Source organism: Hyposmocoma kahamanoa, unplaced genomic scaffold (genome assembly GCF_003589595.1).
Source record: "Hyposmocoma kahamanoa isolate Upper Pololo Valley unplaced genomic scaffold, ASM358959v1 86, whole genome shotgun sequence".
Classification (NCBI taxonomy): domain Eukaryota; kingdom Metazoa; phylum Arthropoda; class Insecta; order Lepidoptera; family Cosmopterigidae; genus Hyposmocoma; species Hyposmocoma kahamanoa.
This window is the reverse complement of record NW_020654289.1, coordinates 13,887,033-13,905,213: the sequence shown is the minus strand read 5'-3', so window position 1 is coordinate 13,905,213 and position 18,181 is coordinate 13,887,033. Positions and strand designations below refer to the sequence as shown.

The window sequence follows — 18,181 nt, the reverse complement described above, 5'->3', positions numbered from 1 at the left end:
AGACACTTATTATGTGTTCACCTTTTTATGATATAATTGGTTAAATTTTGTATTAATAATAACAAACTTCAGTCAATCGTGACCATGGGAGCTGTAATAAGCCCGAAACGTTTGTTTTTCTAAAAACTTGTAACCCGTACCAGAACTTCTGTTTGTCTGTAGTCTAAATCGAACCCCCAAAGCAATAACAAATTTATCAAATTAAAAAAAAAAAACATAAATCCCGTGTGATTGCTGTGGGCCAGAGACAAAACTTTAAATGGTACCCAATAATCGGGAATATTTTCTTGAAGTAAATAATAAAAACATTATAAAAGTTTTTTTACGGCAATAACGCAGTAGTCGTTGACTAATTGTATCAATTCAAAGTACAATTATTATATGTGTTTATTATCAGGTTATTATAGTCGCCCCTAAATAAGAGGCCAAATTTGACACTCTACTTATAACTGCGTTACTCCTGTAGAAACTACGCTGTCTTCGCAGCGGGTCTGGTATGTAATTTAAATGTACATCCGGTAAACTCCAGATCAGTGACGTATAAGTGAAGTGTGTCATGTGTCACTCATGTACTTTCAAAAACTCTTAGTGCACAGTGTTGGGCAAAATTTAATTGTTCTGGCAATTAAAGATTGACAATTGATTAATTGTTAATAGCGAAACAGCAATTAACGATTGATCAATTGTTAGTTGCGAGAACCGCAATTGACAATTAATCAATTGTTAATTGCGGTTCTCGCAACTAACAATTGATCAATCGTTAATCGCAAATATCTACAATTAACAATTAATCAATTTTCAATCTTTTCAATGTTTTTGATTAACAATTAACAATTAAAACTGACAATTATGATAAATTTATAGGGCATATGGGGGTGAGTTAGTCCCGGTTGGGGGCCCCGGTTGGGATCACCGGTTGGGGGCCCGGTTGGGGGGCCGGTTGGGGGCCCTGTTGGGGGCCCTGTTGCACTAACAGTGTTGGGCGTTAATCAATTAAATTTCAATCAATAATTCAATCAGATTAAAAAATCAATTCAATTGAAATCAATTGCAATTAAATCAATTGCGACGCGTCGTTCAAAGCGATGTGCTGTCATTTTAATAAATAATTTCATATTTTTAGGTATGGAGAGATGTTCAAGGGTGTCTGAGGGTCTGTGAACCATTCTGCTTGACATGGAGCGCAACCCCAACCTAACTAGGGTTAGGGGTTATAATAATAGTACTACTCTTAGCTCTTTTAAATTTGATAAATTATAAATTTATTTGCAGGTGTGGTCAGAGATATAATATACATAATTATTTAAAATACACCTATATGTACACATTTTTGTTTTAATATTTAATAAGTCAATATTTTTTTCGAGAAATCGAAGTGACTCGGCGAAATTCGGCGATTAATTGCTTACTATTGCTATTATTAAAAAAATAGCTTGAGGACGTAAATGTTTTTAGGACGATTCAGTGTAAATCAAAATTGCATTTTATTTTGGCCTTCATAATTAAAAAATTATATACCGTCACAATAAAATTTATGGATTTTTTAAACTTAATTATAATAATAATAATTGTATGTTTATTGTTTCGTTGATCGCATTCAGTTAGATACTATAGCTTTCTTTAGCTGTCAAATTTGGCCTCTTATTTGGTGACGACTATATTAATATAGCCAGTCTTTTTATAGAGTTGCCAGTTTTGATAAAATTTTAATAGTCATTAGTTGTTGTCGATAGTTTTATCGATAGATTGTGAAATAAGGTAAAATTTTGTCAAAATATCTGAATTGTGAATGTTACGCGACGTTTTAAAGATTACTAATTGCGTTAATTTCCTCCTTTATTCTTATTTTGACAGTTGGCCTGCTAGTATGCTGTCAATAAAGAAATTTTTATTCACATACATTTTAATATTGAATTAAAATGAAAAGCTTTAAAATATGTCATCTCTTTGTACTTTCAATTGTTATAATAGTTCTAAATGTAATAATGTATGACAATGTATGTATGAAGTTACGAAAATTGACGATTGAAATGAACCTGTGCCTCGCAGTTGGACGAATAATGGGCCGATGATGATGATCAAATGAAACAAGTTCTAATTTATTGCATAAGCCTAACGAACAGTCTGTCGATAGTGAATAGAATATTTATCCACTGCAATCACTAACTGCTTGCTGCTTGCAGCGGGCAACACTTTTATGAAATTAAATGTAATGTTCAAAAAATCATAACATACTTTTTATACATATTATTTCGATTTAGTAAGTATAAATACATTTTATATGGAACAGATGGTTCTTTTTTCGTGCTCTGTGAGGTATGGGTATAGTAAAGTTGTTTTCATGAATACAATTACTCCATAAAATTTGTTCCGTGTGTAGTAAAATAATTAGGTATTAAGAATCTACCAGGGCAGTGACAAATGGTTTAGGACTGCAATTTTTTTCGTTTTTCTGTTACTTAAACCCGAATTAAATGGGTAAAGATGACGCAAGAACAAAAATAAATGTAAAATCGAAAAAAACCGCGTGACTCTTATATAGACCACGACTGACATCTAATATGAACACAACATGAAACTACATACTTTTATCAGGTTGCTTATCCCGCGGCTTGGAAGTTGACACGCTGAAGGACTTGGCAAGGCGTCGGTGTGCTGGCGGGGTGAGGTCTCCTTCCTCTTGTGGCGGCTCTAGTACTGCGCTGCTCGCGCTAAAGCCTTGCACCCACCATTCAATGCCGCGCCCTGTCGGCCAGCCCCACCCGTGCAGTGCATACCCGAAATTGGCTACATTTGTAGCTTAGCGTTGTATCGGATTTGATAAAATGACAAATCATATAGGAATGATCTTTTTATACAACTTTCTAATTTCGGAATAGTGAATATTTTAGATAAATTCAAACTTAGTTATTGGGCGCAGTGTGGGTTTACTAAAAGCCCATCATATTATTTTATTTCTTTTATTTTATTAAAGTGTAAAGCGTATAAACATGCGAAAGTCACACATATAATGTAATTGTCATACAACTATATTACGTTATTATTAGCGTTATCAAATCCGATACAGCATGAAATTCATGTCAAGAAAGATTCCAATGTGAATAGGATAGTTGTTGAAATGTCGAAGATGGTGCAGTCTGGCAAATTGTGATGTTAGAATCCCAGATTACGTACATAGTTTACATAATAAAACAATACATTCTACTCCCATTATAGTATGAGGTAAATACTGAGTTCAGAAATTTATAAGACATAAGCATGAACATTATATTTTCACTGTCCTGAATGTATGTAAGTGTGTCCACAAACTTGCCTAAGCACTCTCAGCGTACAACAATTTTTTAACATATTTAAATAAATGCATCATTTCATTTTAATTTCTGTTGCAAACTTTTTATCATGAATTATGTTAAGGGAAATTGATTTTTATTCGCTGGGACTGTTCATTCAATTTTGAACCTTTGATGGATAGGCAACCTCTTTTGTTGTTGTATGAAAATGATACGTAAATCACTGATTATATCATGTTATTGTTCAGCGTAATGGGTTCATAAAATCGAATTAAGTAAATATTAAGAAGTCAGTATTCTGCTCACTATATTTTGTGTAGAGAAAAAACAGCTTAGTATATTACAACTACTCGAGTTACTATATCAAATATTTCTATAGCGTCACAATCAAATTCACAGAAAAGGTAAGCCGTTACACAACAAATCACACGTTTAAAGTCATATGAAAATCTCTTGGGTTTTTCTGTCGTCACGGCAGATCAAACTTACCGAGACCATCGAAAAATGGTTTCAATAATAGAGCATTTAGGCCCGTGAGACAGTTTCCACCCTCTAGACACCGCAATAAAGTATATATACCAAAACGGTGGAGCTAGTATTCATGTATAGAAATAAAGTAGAACAGGAACAGCAGGGACTGTATTCCCAGTAGAAGTAACGCGTTCGTGAAAATGTCGTAACTTCGTGACGGACCTCGACCAATTAAATTCGTTTCAATAAAAAAATAAACACACAATATAACATTTGACAAAAAATGTACCTAATCACAAATGATTTAAGCGGCGTTTTCAATTTTTAGACCAGCTTTTACTTTTGATTGAAGCTGGATTTCCTATGTAACATCTGTGGGTAACTATTAAGTAATCTGTGTCTGTGGCGTCATATATTACAAGGAAATCAACAGACAAAAAAGTCGACACGTACCTTAAACACCAGCTGGCCAATACCCCTCCATATTTTCAAATAACTTCAAATATCCCATATCACACACTTCCCACATTATTACCATGTAATATTATATCGTGACGTACCTAGAAACGCGTCGACGTGAGCGGCAATACCCTTCATAGCTTTGTGGAATATGGAAGGCAGGGCTTGCAAGCATGGGTGCTGGCTCGGATCGCGAGCACCGTCTTCTTGAGTTATTGAGTACTGGAAATTGTTAGAAAGAAGTTTTGTATATTTTAGTGAGCATCCCATGAATTTAACAGTACCTCATTCACTACCACCATTGACCTACCAACAATGGACATCGGGTCTAATACAAAAACCACGAAAAAAATGTCCGAGGTTAACCTATACAAACGTAGTGACATGTAACGAAATATAAAAAACTAAAACATTTCATTTAAATTGTAACGTCATTGCAGTACTGCCTAAATTTGCTTACAACAATTTAAATTCCAAAAACACCATATTCAGCTTCTATCGGAAACTTAACAGAATGCACCATATTTAGCTTCGACTGAAAATAACTTCAACACAAGTAAACACGTGTGCTTTTGTAATTTATATTTATGATTTAGTTGTACATAAATTAAATACTATAAAACTGTACAAAATAACACTTTTAAATGACAACTATGACAACACAATATATTTGTTTAGTGAAAATAAGATACAAAATCCTGTTTTCACACTTTACTGCTGTAATTTTTACAAGTTATTATTATTGGTACTGCATGATTGACAACCGCGCTGTCACTCGAACAAACGAAGACTATTGCGCGATTGACGCTCTGTATGCGATTTTAACGCCCTACAGGTGCGGACACTTTTTAGCCCGAACCCGGGAACAAAAAGTAACGAGAACGGGCACTCACAGCCCCTTCCTAGCTTTAAATACCGCACCTCGCCCCGCACATTGACTGAACGACATCAAGGCTGTCGGCGAGCAGTTTTCGCGCTAAGACGGCTTCGACATTTGAATATATATAAATATGTATAGTTTTCATTTATTCATTACTTAACGTGTGTTATAGAACATCATTTTACGTTACTATTTATAATGGTCGTGAATTGTGCTGAGTACGGCTGTTTATAATCATCTAAACGGGATAAAGAGAGGAGTTTCTTTCGTTTTCTGAAAGATGAAACGAAGTAAGTAAAAAAAAACTTATGTCTGAGAGTCATTCAGTTATTGTATTCTTTAGTGCAGAGTAATATGTAATACAGATTTATTATATCAATATTATAAGACGCCATAACTTCGTGAGCTAGTAGACAAGGGTTCTCGAATTTTCAATTTGTATTGCCGATAAATATTAGGTAGTGAATATACCTAATTACTATTATATATAAACGAGGTAATGATAAACTTGGACACGCAATTTCAAATACTTTGGTTACCTTATTTAAAGGTGCCTGTCCAAAATATAACATTTTAAGTGCTTTTAATATATTTTTAAATAAATGTTCAATATTATTCTGGTTACAGAATTCATGAAAAATGTAATATAATACCGATATAAACACGTAATGAACATTTGTAATTATTAGGATTATATTAATAGAATAATGGATGACAGATTCGCGTTAGAATTTTCGCTATGTTACCGCTCTGACCACGGAACGTAATATTACCAGAAAGTGATGGGTAACCCTGCCACTTCACGCACACATTTGCGCGTGTGCAGATAACGCCTTGCTGTATCCAAACCTTATAGCGGAATAGGTCGGTTTAGAGTAAATGATAGCCTCAGTAGACTTCATAACGTCGAAGTATCTGTACAATGGTGGTGAACTGCTGTATATTCACTAAGAACAAGGGAACGTCATCGTTAGTGCCAATTGATTCTATTATATTGTGTAGATATTTCATGAACTTGTCATTTCAGTTAAGGAAACCTAGATGATTTTTATTATTAATACAAAGATCAAACAACACAAAGAAAACTTCTTTCATTATAATCGGACTCGAACCAGCGTCTGTTGCTACACCAGAGCCACTGTTCTTAAATTTTGACATAATAAAATTAGATGAGCTCATATATCAAAAGTTATTTTATCACATGCAGTCATAAAAATAACAAGGACTACATAAAACAAATTATGTATAAGTTACGTTTGTAGTCTTTCAACCTCTCTCCTGTAAAATCGTCATTTTGTAGATATGGCTTTATTACTTTGAACGCCATTGTAAAGCGGGTAGATTGCCCGATAGTATATTGTATAATAATGAATAAAATTTTAATAAGACAATCGCTACTATTGAAATATGAACATCAGTTTGAAATAAAAGATTGTTATTATTACACCGAGGGTGCGAAGTGTGCGTGTCTGTAGGCGTGGTTGCGCGCACAACAACAACTACTGTTGTAATGACTATAACTAATAATTACTGTTACAACAGTAGTTCTTACTCACCTGTAAGAAATCAGGAGTCTGACTAATGACGTGAGGGCGACACAGATCGACTGGGTTTCCGATCGTATGCAAGACGCGATACCAGCTCTGCATCACGGCTTCTGCGCTCATGTCTGCTGGTATTAAGTTCGAGTCTTCGTCGCCTGACAAATAAAGTGGGTTTTATTCGAGTTCTTGACGGAAATGATTTATTTTTTCTGATTGGAAGTTGGTTAATAAGTTCTGGTCAATTCTTATTATGTTCTATTGATGGTTCTCGTCTTGGGAGATAAAATTACTAAATCCACCAAGCCAGTGGGACGCGCGTTGGTAACTTTTGTGACTACTAAGGCCGTTTCTAAACACCAAACTTGCTAAAGTTTGAGATTAATGAAATATTTGATGAAATACTGTGCTCACGTTTCTTACTATCTGAATATTAATAACGGTATTACTTGAAAATTCCACATAATTATACATTTTAGGTCCTCCTTTGCATATCGTAATATGCAAATATTAAAAAAAAAACATTTATTTTAAAGAACTTAACATTAGCCTTTTTACGATATTTGCTCCGTGTTCATGAGCCCCTCTTTAAATACATCACGGCTGCAATGAAACACTGAGACAAATGTTGCCATTTTTTACAATAGCCAAAATAGCAACCAATACTCACTGATTGGCATAGCGGGGAACAAAGGTCCGTACATGTGTTTCAATAGTCTCGCGGTGAGGCACAGCGAGGCACGAGTCCATTGTTCGGTCAGAGGGGCACGGTGGCGCCATTTTATGCATTGCTCACGCAATGTACGCCAAAGAGGTGGAGATGGAAAACAACTGAAAAAAATAAAAGATTAACAATAATAATAATAACAACGCACGCACTCAACACAGCCCCGCACTAGGGAAACACGCGGGTGCCATGGACACACATACACAACCACAAATTACACTCAAACTCACGAGAGAAATAAATGTAGGCCATACAAATATTTGTCCCGGCCCAGGAATCGAACCTGGGACCTCTTCGTGGCAGTCTCGCATGGTAACCGTTCGGCACAGGACCCAGTTTAAATGAGTTAATATAGTATTGAATTTTCTCTACAATGTTTCTCTACAATAGCATTAGATACTAAACGAGCCATGTACCGGACTCGGCCTCGGAGCGAGGTCGGGTTCAGTTTACGGGGTGTGCTCAAGCTCCACGATGGCACAACAGTTAGTACTACGGGCGCTTGATGAGGAATTCGATTCCCGATTTGGGCCAATTTAAGAAACAAACATTAAATTTCTAAGTTGGCTTTGGTCTGAGTATTTTGGGTTATCGTTGTTTCGATATTCATAGAACAGGAAATTCGGCAGCAGTTTGGCATTTTTCCCCCTATACTTCTCTTTGACATAGCTTTCAAGAAAATGGAATCTAACGGAGAGACGACCGAGATACAACAACGCTATATAAGTATCTCATTTCCACTACATCGGGAAGTATGCCTTACATTTTTACAATTGTGAGATCTTATACTCGTAATCTATTACGCCTCCGTATATTATCTCCATCGCGATAGCGTGCTTACGCTTCGGGCTTCGCCCTCCGCGGACCTTGGCCTACAGCCTCGGCACTTATTACATTGTTTTAAAAAATTGAAATAACTCTCTAATGGCGGCCATATTTAAAAAATGCACAAATATGTTTTTTACTAAACAATCTTGGAATTCTTTTCGTGCCAATTTTCAGGCCAAGCAAAGCAAGTTTTTTCAACAGACATTTACATAAAAAATTACGGTTATATCGAAAAACGGCGGAAACAAAATTTTTACCCGAAATTATGATTGAAGCCATGCCATTTTCAGTTGAATTAGAAAAAAAAATATCTACCACCAAAAAAGTTTTGTGGGAGCACTCAACCACACCAATTCCGGCCCTGCATCGAGTACGGCCCTGCGCCCGCACGGCAGCCGGAGCATGCGGCCACTGCGTGCGCGCCCGAACCAGTCGCCGCAAGACACTCGCACCGTCCCTACGTCGTTTTGCTGCGCGCGCGCCTATTTACGTGCTGACGCTTTCCTTGCCTCCTAAGCTTTATCCAGTGCCTGCTTGTGCTTTCACTTCACTATCGCCTGCCTGCTAAGTGCTGTTCTCTGTGCTGTTGACTTATGTACTTATGTGTGTGGTAACTGTTCAATAAACCTACCTCCAGACTATAAATAAGACTTCTTTATTATCTATCACCCGGTAGGTAACCCACACAGTGGTGACCCCGCGAAGGACATTTACCACGTGAATCACCGAACTAAGCTCGTGTATATTCCAAGATGGCGGAAAACAAAGACGGCTTCAAAACACCGCCGTCGGAGCGCGCTTCACCAGGGCCGCACTCAGACGAACCGCAGAGGGATCTCTTTCGAGTGTCGGTTAAGGTACCTGAATTTTGGGCCGACAGACCAGATGTGTGGTTCGCACAGCTGGAGGCTCAGTTCGCCTTGGCGAGAATCAATGACGACACGACAAAATTCTACCACGTAATTTCACAGTTGGGCAACCAATACACTGCTGAAGTTCTAGATGTCATTCAGGCGCCGGGAAATACCAGAAAATTAAGGCAGAGCTAATAAGACGACTATCATCATCCCAGGAAAAGAAAATAAAACAACTTCTCAGCCTCGAAGAGCTAGGTGACCGCACACCATCGCAGACGAATTTTAAGACGTATCCAGAGTTTGGCAGGACCCACGGTACCGGAAGACTTTATACGGACGATGTGGTCGAGCCGCTTACCGCACAACGTCCAGACAATAGTGGCGATGCACTCAGAAACTCCCCTAGCAAAGACCTCTGAAATAGCCGACAAAATCTACGAGCTGGCTCCATCATCACCCCAGATAGCTGCCGCCAGCACGAGCCACAGCGACATTCCACCTTACATAACAGAAATGACAAAGCAAATCGCAGAACTCACCAAATGCATTGCGGAATTATCAACCAGGGGACGGCAGAATAACCGAGGCCAATTGCAGTCTTGCCGCCGCAGCTCATCGTGGAGGCGATCGCCGTCCGGTCAGCGCTTGTGCTGGTATCACTGGCAGTTCGGCGACGAGGCCAAAAAGTGCAATCACCCTTGCAGCTACAAACCGGGAAACGCTTCGGGCAGCCGGCAGTAGCCGCCAGCGACTGCCCCTCTTCATCCGGCCGCCTTTTCGCTACTGACCGCAAAACAAAGATCCAGTACTTGGTGGACACGGGATCCGATGGTTTCGCTCACCTTTCTCTGGACTTTGGACAACGCCGCGAGTTTACGTGGAGGTTCGTCGTGGCAAAAGTAACGAAACCCATAATCGGCGCCGACTTCCTTTCTCATTACAACCTGCTAGTAGACTGCCGCTACCAGCGCCTCGTCGACGGAGTAACATCCTTGACCACTAACGCCGCCCCGGTCAAGCCTTCAGAGACTGTCTGGTCGATTAAAACTCGCAGTACACAATACGGACATACAACATTCCACACAGTCCTGAACGAGTACCCCAACATAACGAGACCATCAGAAATCATCAGGCATCAGGAACCAACACAACACGGTGCACTTTATAAAGACCACACCAGGGCCTACGGTATCCAGCCGACCAAGACGCCTACTACCCGACAAGCTCCGTATAGCCCAAAGAGAGTTCGAGGAAATGTTGAAGAACGGCACCACTCGCCCATCGGATAGCCCATGGTCATCACCTTCCCCCAATAGCTGGCGACCATGCGGCGACTACCGCGCGCTAAATGCAAGAACAGTGCCAGATAGATATCCAATTAAGCACATTCACGACTTCAACGCAAACTTAGCCGGCGCTACCGTGTTTTCAAAATTGGATTTGGTCAAAGCATATAACCAAATACCGATCTACGAACCAGATATCCCTAAAACGGCCATAGTTACACCATTTGGGCTATACGAATTCCCCATGATGACATTAGGCCTGCGCAACGCTGGCCAAACGTTCCAACGCTTCATAGACGAAGTCATCAGAGACCTCCATTTTTGTTATGGTTACTTAGACGACATCTTGGTATACTCACGCAACCGACAAGAGCACGAATGCCATCTACGCCAGCTTTTCACACGTCTTGATCAGTACGGGTTGCTCCACAACCCGTCGAAATGCGAACTAGGAGTAGAAGAAGTCACGTTCTTGGGCTACAACATCTCGAAAGACGGAATAAGGCCCCTGGAAGAAAAAGTCGAAGCCATAAGAAGATTTCCAAAACCCAAGAACATCAGAGACCTCAGGAGATTCCTGGGCATGGTTAATTTTTATCATCGATTTGTACCACGGTCCGCCCAACGACAAGCACCTCTAAACGCTCTCCTGAAAGGCCCCGTTAAAAATTCACAGCCCATACAGTTTTCGGAAGAGGCTCAACAGGCGTTCGAAGACTGTAAAAATGGGCTATGTCAAGCAGCATTGCTAGCACACCCTGAGAGCAACGCAAAGCTGTCCTTGGTCACCGATGCTTCGGACACAGCGATCAGAGCAGTACTGCAGCAACTGAAAAACGAAGCTTGGGAACCGCTGTCTTTCTTCTCCAGAAAACTATCTCCCACTCAAGCTAAGTATAGTCCATAAGATAGAGAACTCCTGGCAATCTACAAGTCAATACAATATTTCAGATACATGTTGGAAGCAAGGGTGTTCACAATATACACCGACCACAAACCCCTTACGCACGCCTTTCAGTCCAGGCGTGACACATGCTCTCCGCGTCAGTTCAGATACCTGGATTACATCGCACAATTTACGACAGACTTACGACATATATCAGGCGATGACAACGTGGTCGCCGACACACTGTCCAGAATCGAGGCCGTAGCCGCCGTAGATTACGCAGTTTTGGCTAAGGTACAAGAAGACGACCCAGAGCTGCTTAAACTACTTCAAGGAGGATCAGCGTTAAACCTGCAAAAGATCAAATTGTCAAGTTCAAATCTGCCTTTGTACTGCGACACGACGACCCCGTTACCCAGGCCGTTCGTAGTAGAATCCATGAGACGCCAAGTGTTCGACGCTATGCACTCCCTAAGCCACCCCGGGGCAAACGCGACAATCAAACTGGTCACACAGAGATTTGTCTGGCCAGGAATGCGCAAAGACTGCCGAGCATGGAGCAAAACTTGCTTACCGTGTCAGCGCTCAAAGACCAGCCGACACGTATCTTCTCCATTTGGAACCTTCTTACTACCCCCTGCCAGATTTCTCCAAGTTCATATCGATCTAATAGGACCATTACCCCTCTCCAACGGGTTTCGCTATGCCCTCACAGCCATCGATAGAATTACACGGTGCCCAGAGGATACCACTCGCCGACATCACGGCCGAAACCACCGCTAAGGCTTTTCTAGAAGGATGGATATCTCGCTACGGCTGCCTCAAGAGCATAACCACCGACAGAGGTCGGCAGTTCGAGTCGCACCTATTCTCCGCACTAACTGCACTTACCGGCTCGCAACATAAAACGACGATAGCATAGCACCCGGCCTGTAACGGCATCGTCGAAAGATTCCACCGCCAACTGAAATCAGCAATTACATGCCACGCGGACCGACAATGGACGGAATCTCTACCAATGGTACTGCTAGGAATACGCAGTGCCTGGAAACACGATCTCCAAGCCTCAGCTGCCGAGCTACTGTACGGCGAACCACTCCGTCTTCCGAACGAATTTTTTAATGTGAACGTAGAACCCATAGTAGACATATCCGACTACGTTTCACGCATACGTACGTTTGCACAGAAAATCAGGCCGACGCCCACCTCACGCCATACCGAAAAATCAATTTTCATATTTAAGGACTTGGCCACTAGCGACTTTGTTTTCTTGTGAGACGATACTGCAAGAAGGCCGCTACAACCCTCATACTCGGGCCCGTACAAAGTTCTCCATAGAACACCGAAAACCTTCATCATCCTCATCAAAGGTAAGAATACAACGGTGTCCATAGACCGCCTCAAGCCAGCATACCTACTGAAAGATGACCCGCAGAAGCTCGACACAGCTATACACAATACAAAGAACACAGAATATACCACCAGGTCAGGGCGTCATGTAAGATTTCCAGATTACTTTCGCCCGTAGTTACGGTCTCGGCGGGGGAATAGTGTGGGACCACTCAACCACACCAATTCCGGCCCTGCATCGAGTACGGCCCTGCGCCGTCACGAGCGCCGAGAGCATGCGGCCACTGCGTGCGCGCCCGAACCAGTCGCCGCTAGACACTCGCATCGTCCCTACGTCGCTTTGCTGCGCGCGCGCCTATTTACGTGCTGACGCTTTCCTTGCCTCCTAAGCTTTATCCAGTGCCTGCTTGTGCTTTCACTTCACTATCGCCTGCCTGCTAAGTGCTGTTCTCTGTGCTGGTGACTTATGTACTTATGTGTGTGGTAACTGTTCAATAAACCTACCTCCAGACTATAAACAAGACTTTTCCATTATCTATCACCCGGTAGGTAACCCACAGTTTGTATGGCAGCCATATTGAAAAAAAGGCAATAAATAAATTTTGTCCGCAAATTATAATCAAAAACTTATAGAGACCCCCCACATACCGAGTTTCAGTTGAATTAGAGCTAATTTTTATAAACGCTTGTTTGGCGGCCATATTGAAAAATGGCGAAAAACCAATTTTGATCACAAATTATTATCCGGCACTTCTAAAGGCCTTCACATGCAAATTTTCAGCCGATTCAGAGCAAATCTCTTTCAGCACCTATTTTTAATGAAGAAAACACTTACAAGGCAGCCATATTAAAAAATAGCGAAAATAAACTTTTGACCCCAAATTATGATTAAGGACTCCTAGGGTCGTATTCTAGAACTCTACTCAATGCTCAAGTTAGGATTGCACTGGAAACACAAGCACTGGAAATACGACCCTAATGGCAGGAACTTGAGTGCTTTAAACCATACTCAAATCCTGACTTGAGCATTGAGTAGAGTTCTAGAATACGACCCCTAAAGTCCCTTGCATGCCAATTTTCGAAGTAAGTTTTTCTTCGGTTGCCATTTTTAAATCGCCATCTTGAATTTTTTTAACTCAGGCAGTTAACCAGTGTTAGCCTCTATGATATTCCTTCAAGCACCTCCCTCCTATCTCTATTAGTTTCCGTGATAGATTTGAAATTTGTATGGCGGCCATCTTATTTAATTGAATTTCGAACATTTTTTACTTCCCGCGGAAATTGACCATGGTGTACCTCATAAAAATGCACAAATACTCCCTCCGTATATTATAGTTTTTGCAGGCCGTTGATCATTCTTTCATACTTTCCATATTCAGGTCCCCTCATATTTGATTCTTTGCTTTGGAGCCTATCCGCGTACAACGGTATAATTTTTTTTCCACCATATCGGGAAGTATGCGTTCTATTTCTATCACGTAAGAACTTGTAGCTTTATTTATATAATAATAATAGTATAATAGTATTTGATGACCCATTTAGCTACCTAAGCCAAATGGGCTCTGTATGAGGTCCCCTGCTGAGGTCCCCCTTTTTTTCCTTAAGAAATGAATTTTTCCAAATTGGTTCCGTATTGGATAACCTGGGTAGTGCCCCAAGTGAATTAACGGAATTCACTTGGGGCACTACCTTTGTCATTCATAATACAGGGAATTCCCTAGTCTGAAACCAGGTAAATTGCTGTGGTAGTGTGGCTAAGTGTCCATGAAGCTGAATATGGCAGAAAATCGACAATGCGGCGCGAGGTGGAAATTGTATAGAAACTGATTGTTACGAGTGATAAGCAGGTCGCACGGAATGCAAATTAACAATCAACGTACATATGTTATAAGTGTGACCATAAAATGAATCTATTTAATCCTAACAGTAGACGGGCCTGCTTGTTTCTCTTTGAATCTTAATTTAAACAAGCGAGAAACAGATAATGTGAACTGCAGAGTCACTGCTTCCCGCAATACAATTAGTTTCAGTTACTTGAAATGGCTCAGATATATGTGACATGCATACTTTCAAACAGTACATAAAGTATCGCTTGCAACTATTTTGCAAAAGCTCCTTGTGAAAGGGTACATCCAGGGAAGTACTGCCATCTTACCTATTTCTGCCGCCAAGCAGTAATGTCAGCATTGCTGTGTTCCGGTTTTGAAGGATAAGGGCGCTGGTGAAATTACAAGCACATGGGAGTTGTCAACTTGTGTCTCAGGGTGACGGGTGCAGTGGCATGCCCCTCAGATCTTTGCGATTTAAAGCTCTGAGTGGCACTGCAACTGCCATGGACAGGCGTGTAGCTTATCCTCAGGCGCACGACTTGTTCGTCCAATCACTTATACAAAAAAAAAATGGTGCAAGAAGCGATTTACATATTTGGAAGTTCCTTACCGGTGACATGCAAGTATCCAAACTTCAAACAGTACACAGAGCACCCGTTCACACAACTGTTCAGCGGCAGAATGATGAGGCGCAGGTGGAGACAGCAATGCTGAAGCTGCTGAGAGTAACAACAGCAATAATGACCGCCATTCGCTAGCTCCAAGGTTCGCATTGCCGGCAAGATTGCGAGCGAGACGTAAGACACGGTGACAGAGGACCGCTTGCTTGCTGATTAGGTCCCCACCTATACAAGAAAGTACCATGTTTTAAATGTCTTTCTAAAAACAACACCTCAAAGCCAATTCATGATTATTCGAGTTGATAGCCACAAGCAAGTGTATCAATTATTGGACCATTTACTATGGTCAATTGCACAGCCCCTAACAGTCACTAAAAGAATTAAAATATAGTACACATTTTTTTTAAGTTATGCAGTTGCTAGTAAAGATTAACAAGGTAAACTCGGCAGAGCAACAAAACATAATAGTCCGGTGCTATAAATGTTTGGCCTTATAAAACAAAAGGAGTTGCCACACGGATTTTGTTTGGATATCCAGAAAAATAAGCCCAGGTAATTTGTTACAGTGAAATTCGCCAGTAAGAACATTAATAAAATAACAAAATTGTTAGTGCCTCCAAGAACTTTAAAATTGTCTACAGTTTGATGGGGTTACATAGATAACTATGTTTTACAAAAATATAGATAGGAATATACTACCTAGGTTAGTAGTACATAATAACTTACCTAATTCCAATTGGTAAACGAATGTGAGTGCTTGGAAAAGAAAATTGTGGTGTTAATTAAAGTGCAGGCAAAAGCTTTATCTACAGATTAGCTACAGGTCAGATCTGAATAGAGAAAAAATAAGAGTATAAAATAACAATATTATAATAGTCATTATTGCATTACAAGCTTCAAAGTAAAAGAGAGAAAAATTCGTGGTAATGTGTTGTTGCAATTTCTCGGTTTTTGTATAGAAAAATGTCAAAAATTGTAGACCAACTTATTTCTAATGTGGTGTTCAAAGAAACTAATTCTAGACAAGTTGGAAATATACTCAAACACCGCAAGTCATTACAGATAAGTTGGTCAATCTGCACATGATTATTATACCCATTAAGTTACAGGAATTAGCTCCCCAGTTAATTTATAGAAGTTTTAAAAACTTACTCTCGTTTGGTCTTGGCACAAAAAGATTATGGAGATGTTTCAGTATCTTTCTAGCATATCTAGCTGGAGCCGCTGCCACTGGAGGCGGTACAGCAGGCGGCGGAGGCTGCGCGGGCGGCGCGGGGGGTAGCAGAGGCGAAAGCCAAGAACAACATACTCGAACACAATCACGTAAGGCTTCATGTTCATGAAGAGGTAGAGACAGACCAAAGCGAATAACTTCTAATACCCATTCCACCTGCAAAACCAAGACATGTTTAGATCAGAGATGTTTTCATAATGTTAATAATTTCATAATGAGTTTAGAGTAATTTTTTAAATACTTAGTATTAACATACATATAGTTCTATTCACAATTGAACACAGGTATTTCGAAAAGTGGACTTTGTAGTTTCGCCAGACAGAATGGCAATTGCAGAAAAGCAGCAAGGTTATGTATTGTAACAATTAGTTCTTGTGAACATGCAAACTCGTCAGTTAATGCATGCATTTAAAAATGAAACCAGTAAATTGTAAATAAAACTACCTCAGCATCAGTATTAAGTGGGCTAGGTTCATGGGATGCAAGTTGTCGAACCACAGCCAACACTACATCCCGCCCACCGACTGCCCCTAACACCCCCCGCCCTCCTCCCTCCAGTGGCAGCGAGCTCCACTCTGCGTACATGCCGCCGCCACAGTTGTTGTTCTGTTATGAAAGAAGAAAAATATTGATCATATTACAGTGTTGTAATAAGGCGGAAGCTTTGTTTATAAAATGGGGTTAGCTTATTATTTAAATTACTTTTCTTTTTTTTTACACGAATTTGTCTTAGTTGTGTCCAGTTAAGAAAATTTTGTTCATTCATAGCCACACACAACAACATTTATTTTAACTATATACTTTGTTTGTTGTATTTACAATATAATAGGAATATATTTCATGTCATACCACCAATAGTCAGAATAGGGTATTTGTTCCAAATGAGTAGATATATGTATAGTCTACATGTATATGTAAATTATTATTATTACACTACATAGAATGGTTAAAACCACTAAATATCAATTAAATACTTTTTGAAATTTCATACCTCTTGAAATAATTATACTGCACCATAAGATAAAACTACTCACCTACGAGGCTTAGCAAAAATGAGCTATAGTTACTATATAGATATAGTTAATGATTCTACTACTGAACAGACATATTTTGTTATAGGATGTGCTGTTACTAGAAATACACCGTATTGAACAGATCCATGTGGATATACATACCATATTGCTGAAATCCATTGTTACTATAACTTATAGGTCAAACTAAACAAAATTCCATTGTTTTTGCTATATTACGCTATATGTACTTATGCGTTTTCACATTACATGGTGTACAAAGCGCAACGTAAACTATTTTAAGGAAAAACACAACACATTTTAATATACATTATTAATACACTGCCGTGACTGTGGCAATAATTAAATACGGAGAAAATCGGGCAAAAAGTTAAGTCAACTATAACATAGGCACTGCACTGCTGTCAGACAGGGTCATGTGCGTATAGAAGTAGTAAATATGAGGTAAATGCCCTTCTTGTAAGAGACTCGCGACCTGTAAGGAATTCTCCAAGTTCATTAATGAAAACCTCACCTTATTGTTAACTCTATTGAAGATTCCCACATTCATAAATGTGGAGTAACGGTATTCACCGTTCACGACGACCACAAGCTAATATTATACACACAAAGTAATCTAGATATTAACACATATTACTTTCATAATCAAACCACTGATATTGCTTTCTTTTGTAAGGAAATTAAAAAAATTTAGAAGAAAAACGAATTTAATATTTTCACTTTCTTCTTTTTTCTTTTTAATTGAGCATTGGCTACAACACGTTTTGCTGTAGGCGTGGCTTTTTGCCACACAAATAGAGCAGTTTAATTAATAACGTACTGTAGAAAAAGATTGAACCGTAATATTATTTGTAAGGCTCTAAGGGTAGAGTTCTGGAATACGACTAGGAAT

The 18,181-nt window shown here is 39.7% G+C and overlaps 1 protein-coding gene across 1 annotated transcript in view; it reads right to left on the bottom strand.

The window, feature by feature from the left end:
- The window catches only part of LOC113234916 (ral GTPase-activating protein subunit beta), a 46,062-nt gene extending 28,611 nt beyond the window's left edge, over positions 1–17,451 (bottom strand). The window contains exons 1-9 of the mRNA XM_026470437.1: positions 17,434–17,451; positions 16,703–16,864; positions 16,177–16,414; positions 15,751–15,780; positions 15,015–15,249; positions 7,312–7,472; positions 6,657–6,799; positions 4,322–4,442; positions 2,587–2,745 (exon numbers count right to left, since the gene is read on the bottom strand). Of these exons, the coding sequence (XP_026326222.1) occupies positions 2,587–2,745; positions 4,322–4,442; positions 6,657–6,799; positions 7,312–7,472; positions 15,015–15,249; positions 15,751–15,780; positions 16,177–16,414; positions 16,703–16,864; positions 17,434–17,451 (1,267 nt within the window). The remainder of the gene's footprint in view (positions 1–2,586; positions 2,746–4,321; positions 4,443–6,656; positions 6,800–7,311; positions 7,473–15,014; positions 15,250–15,750; positions 15,781–16,176; positions 16,415–16,702; positions 16,865–17,433) is intronic.
- Between the last annotated feature and the right edge of the window lie 730 nt (positions 17,452–18,181).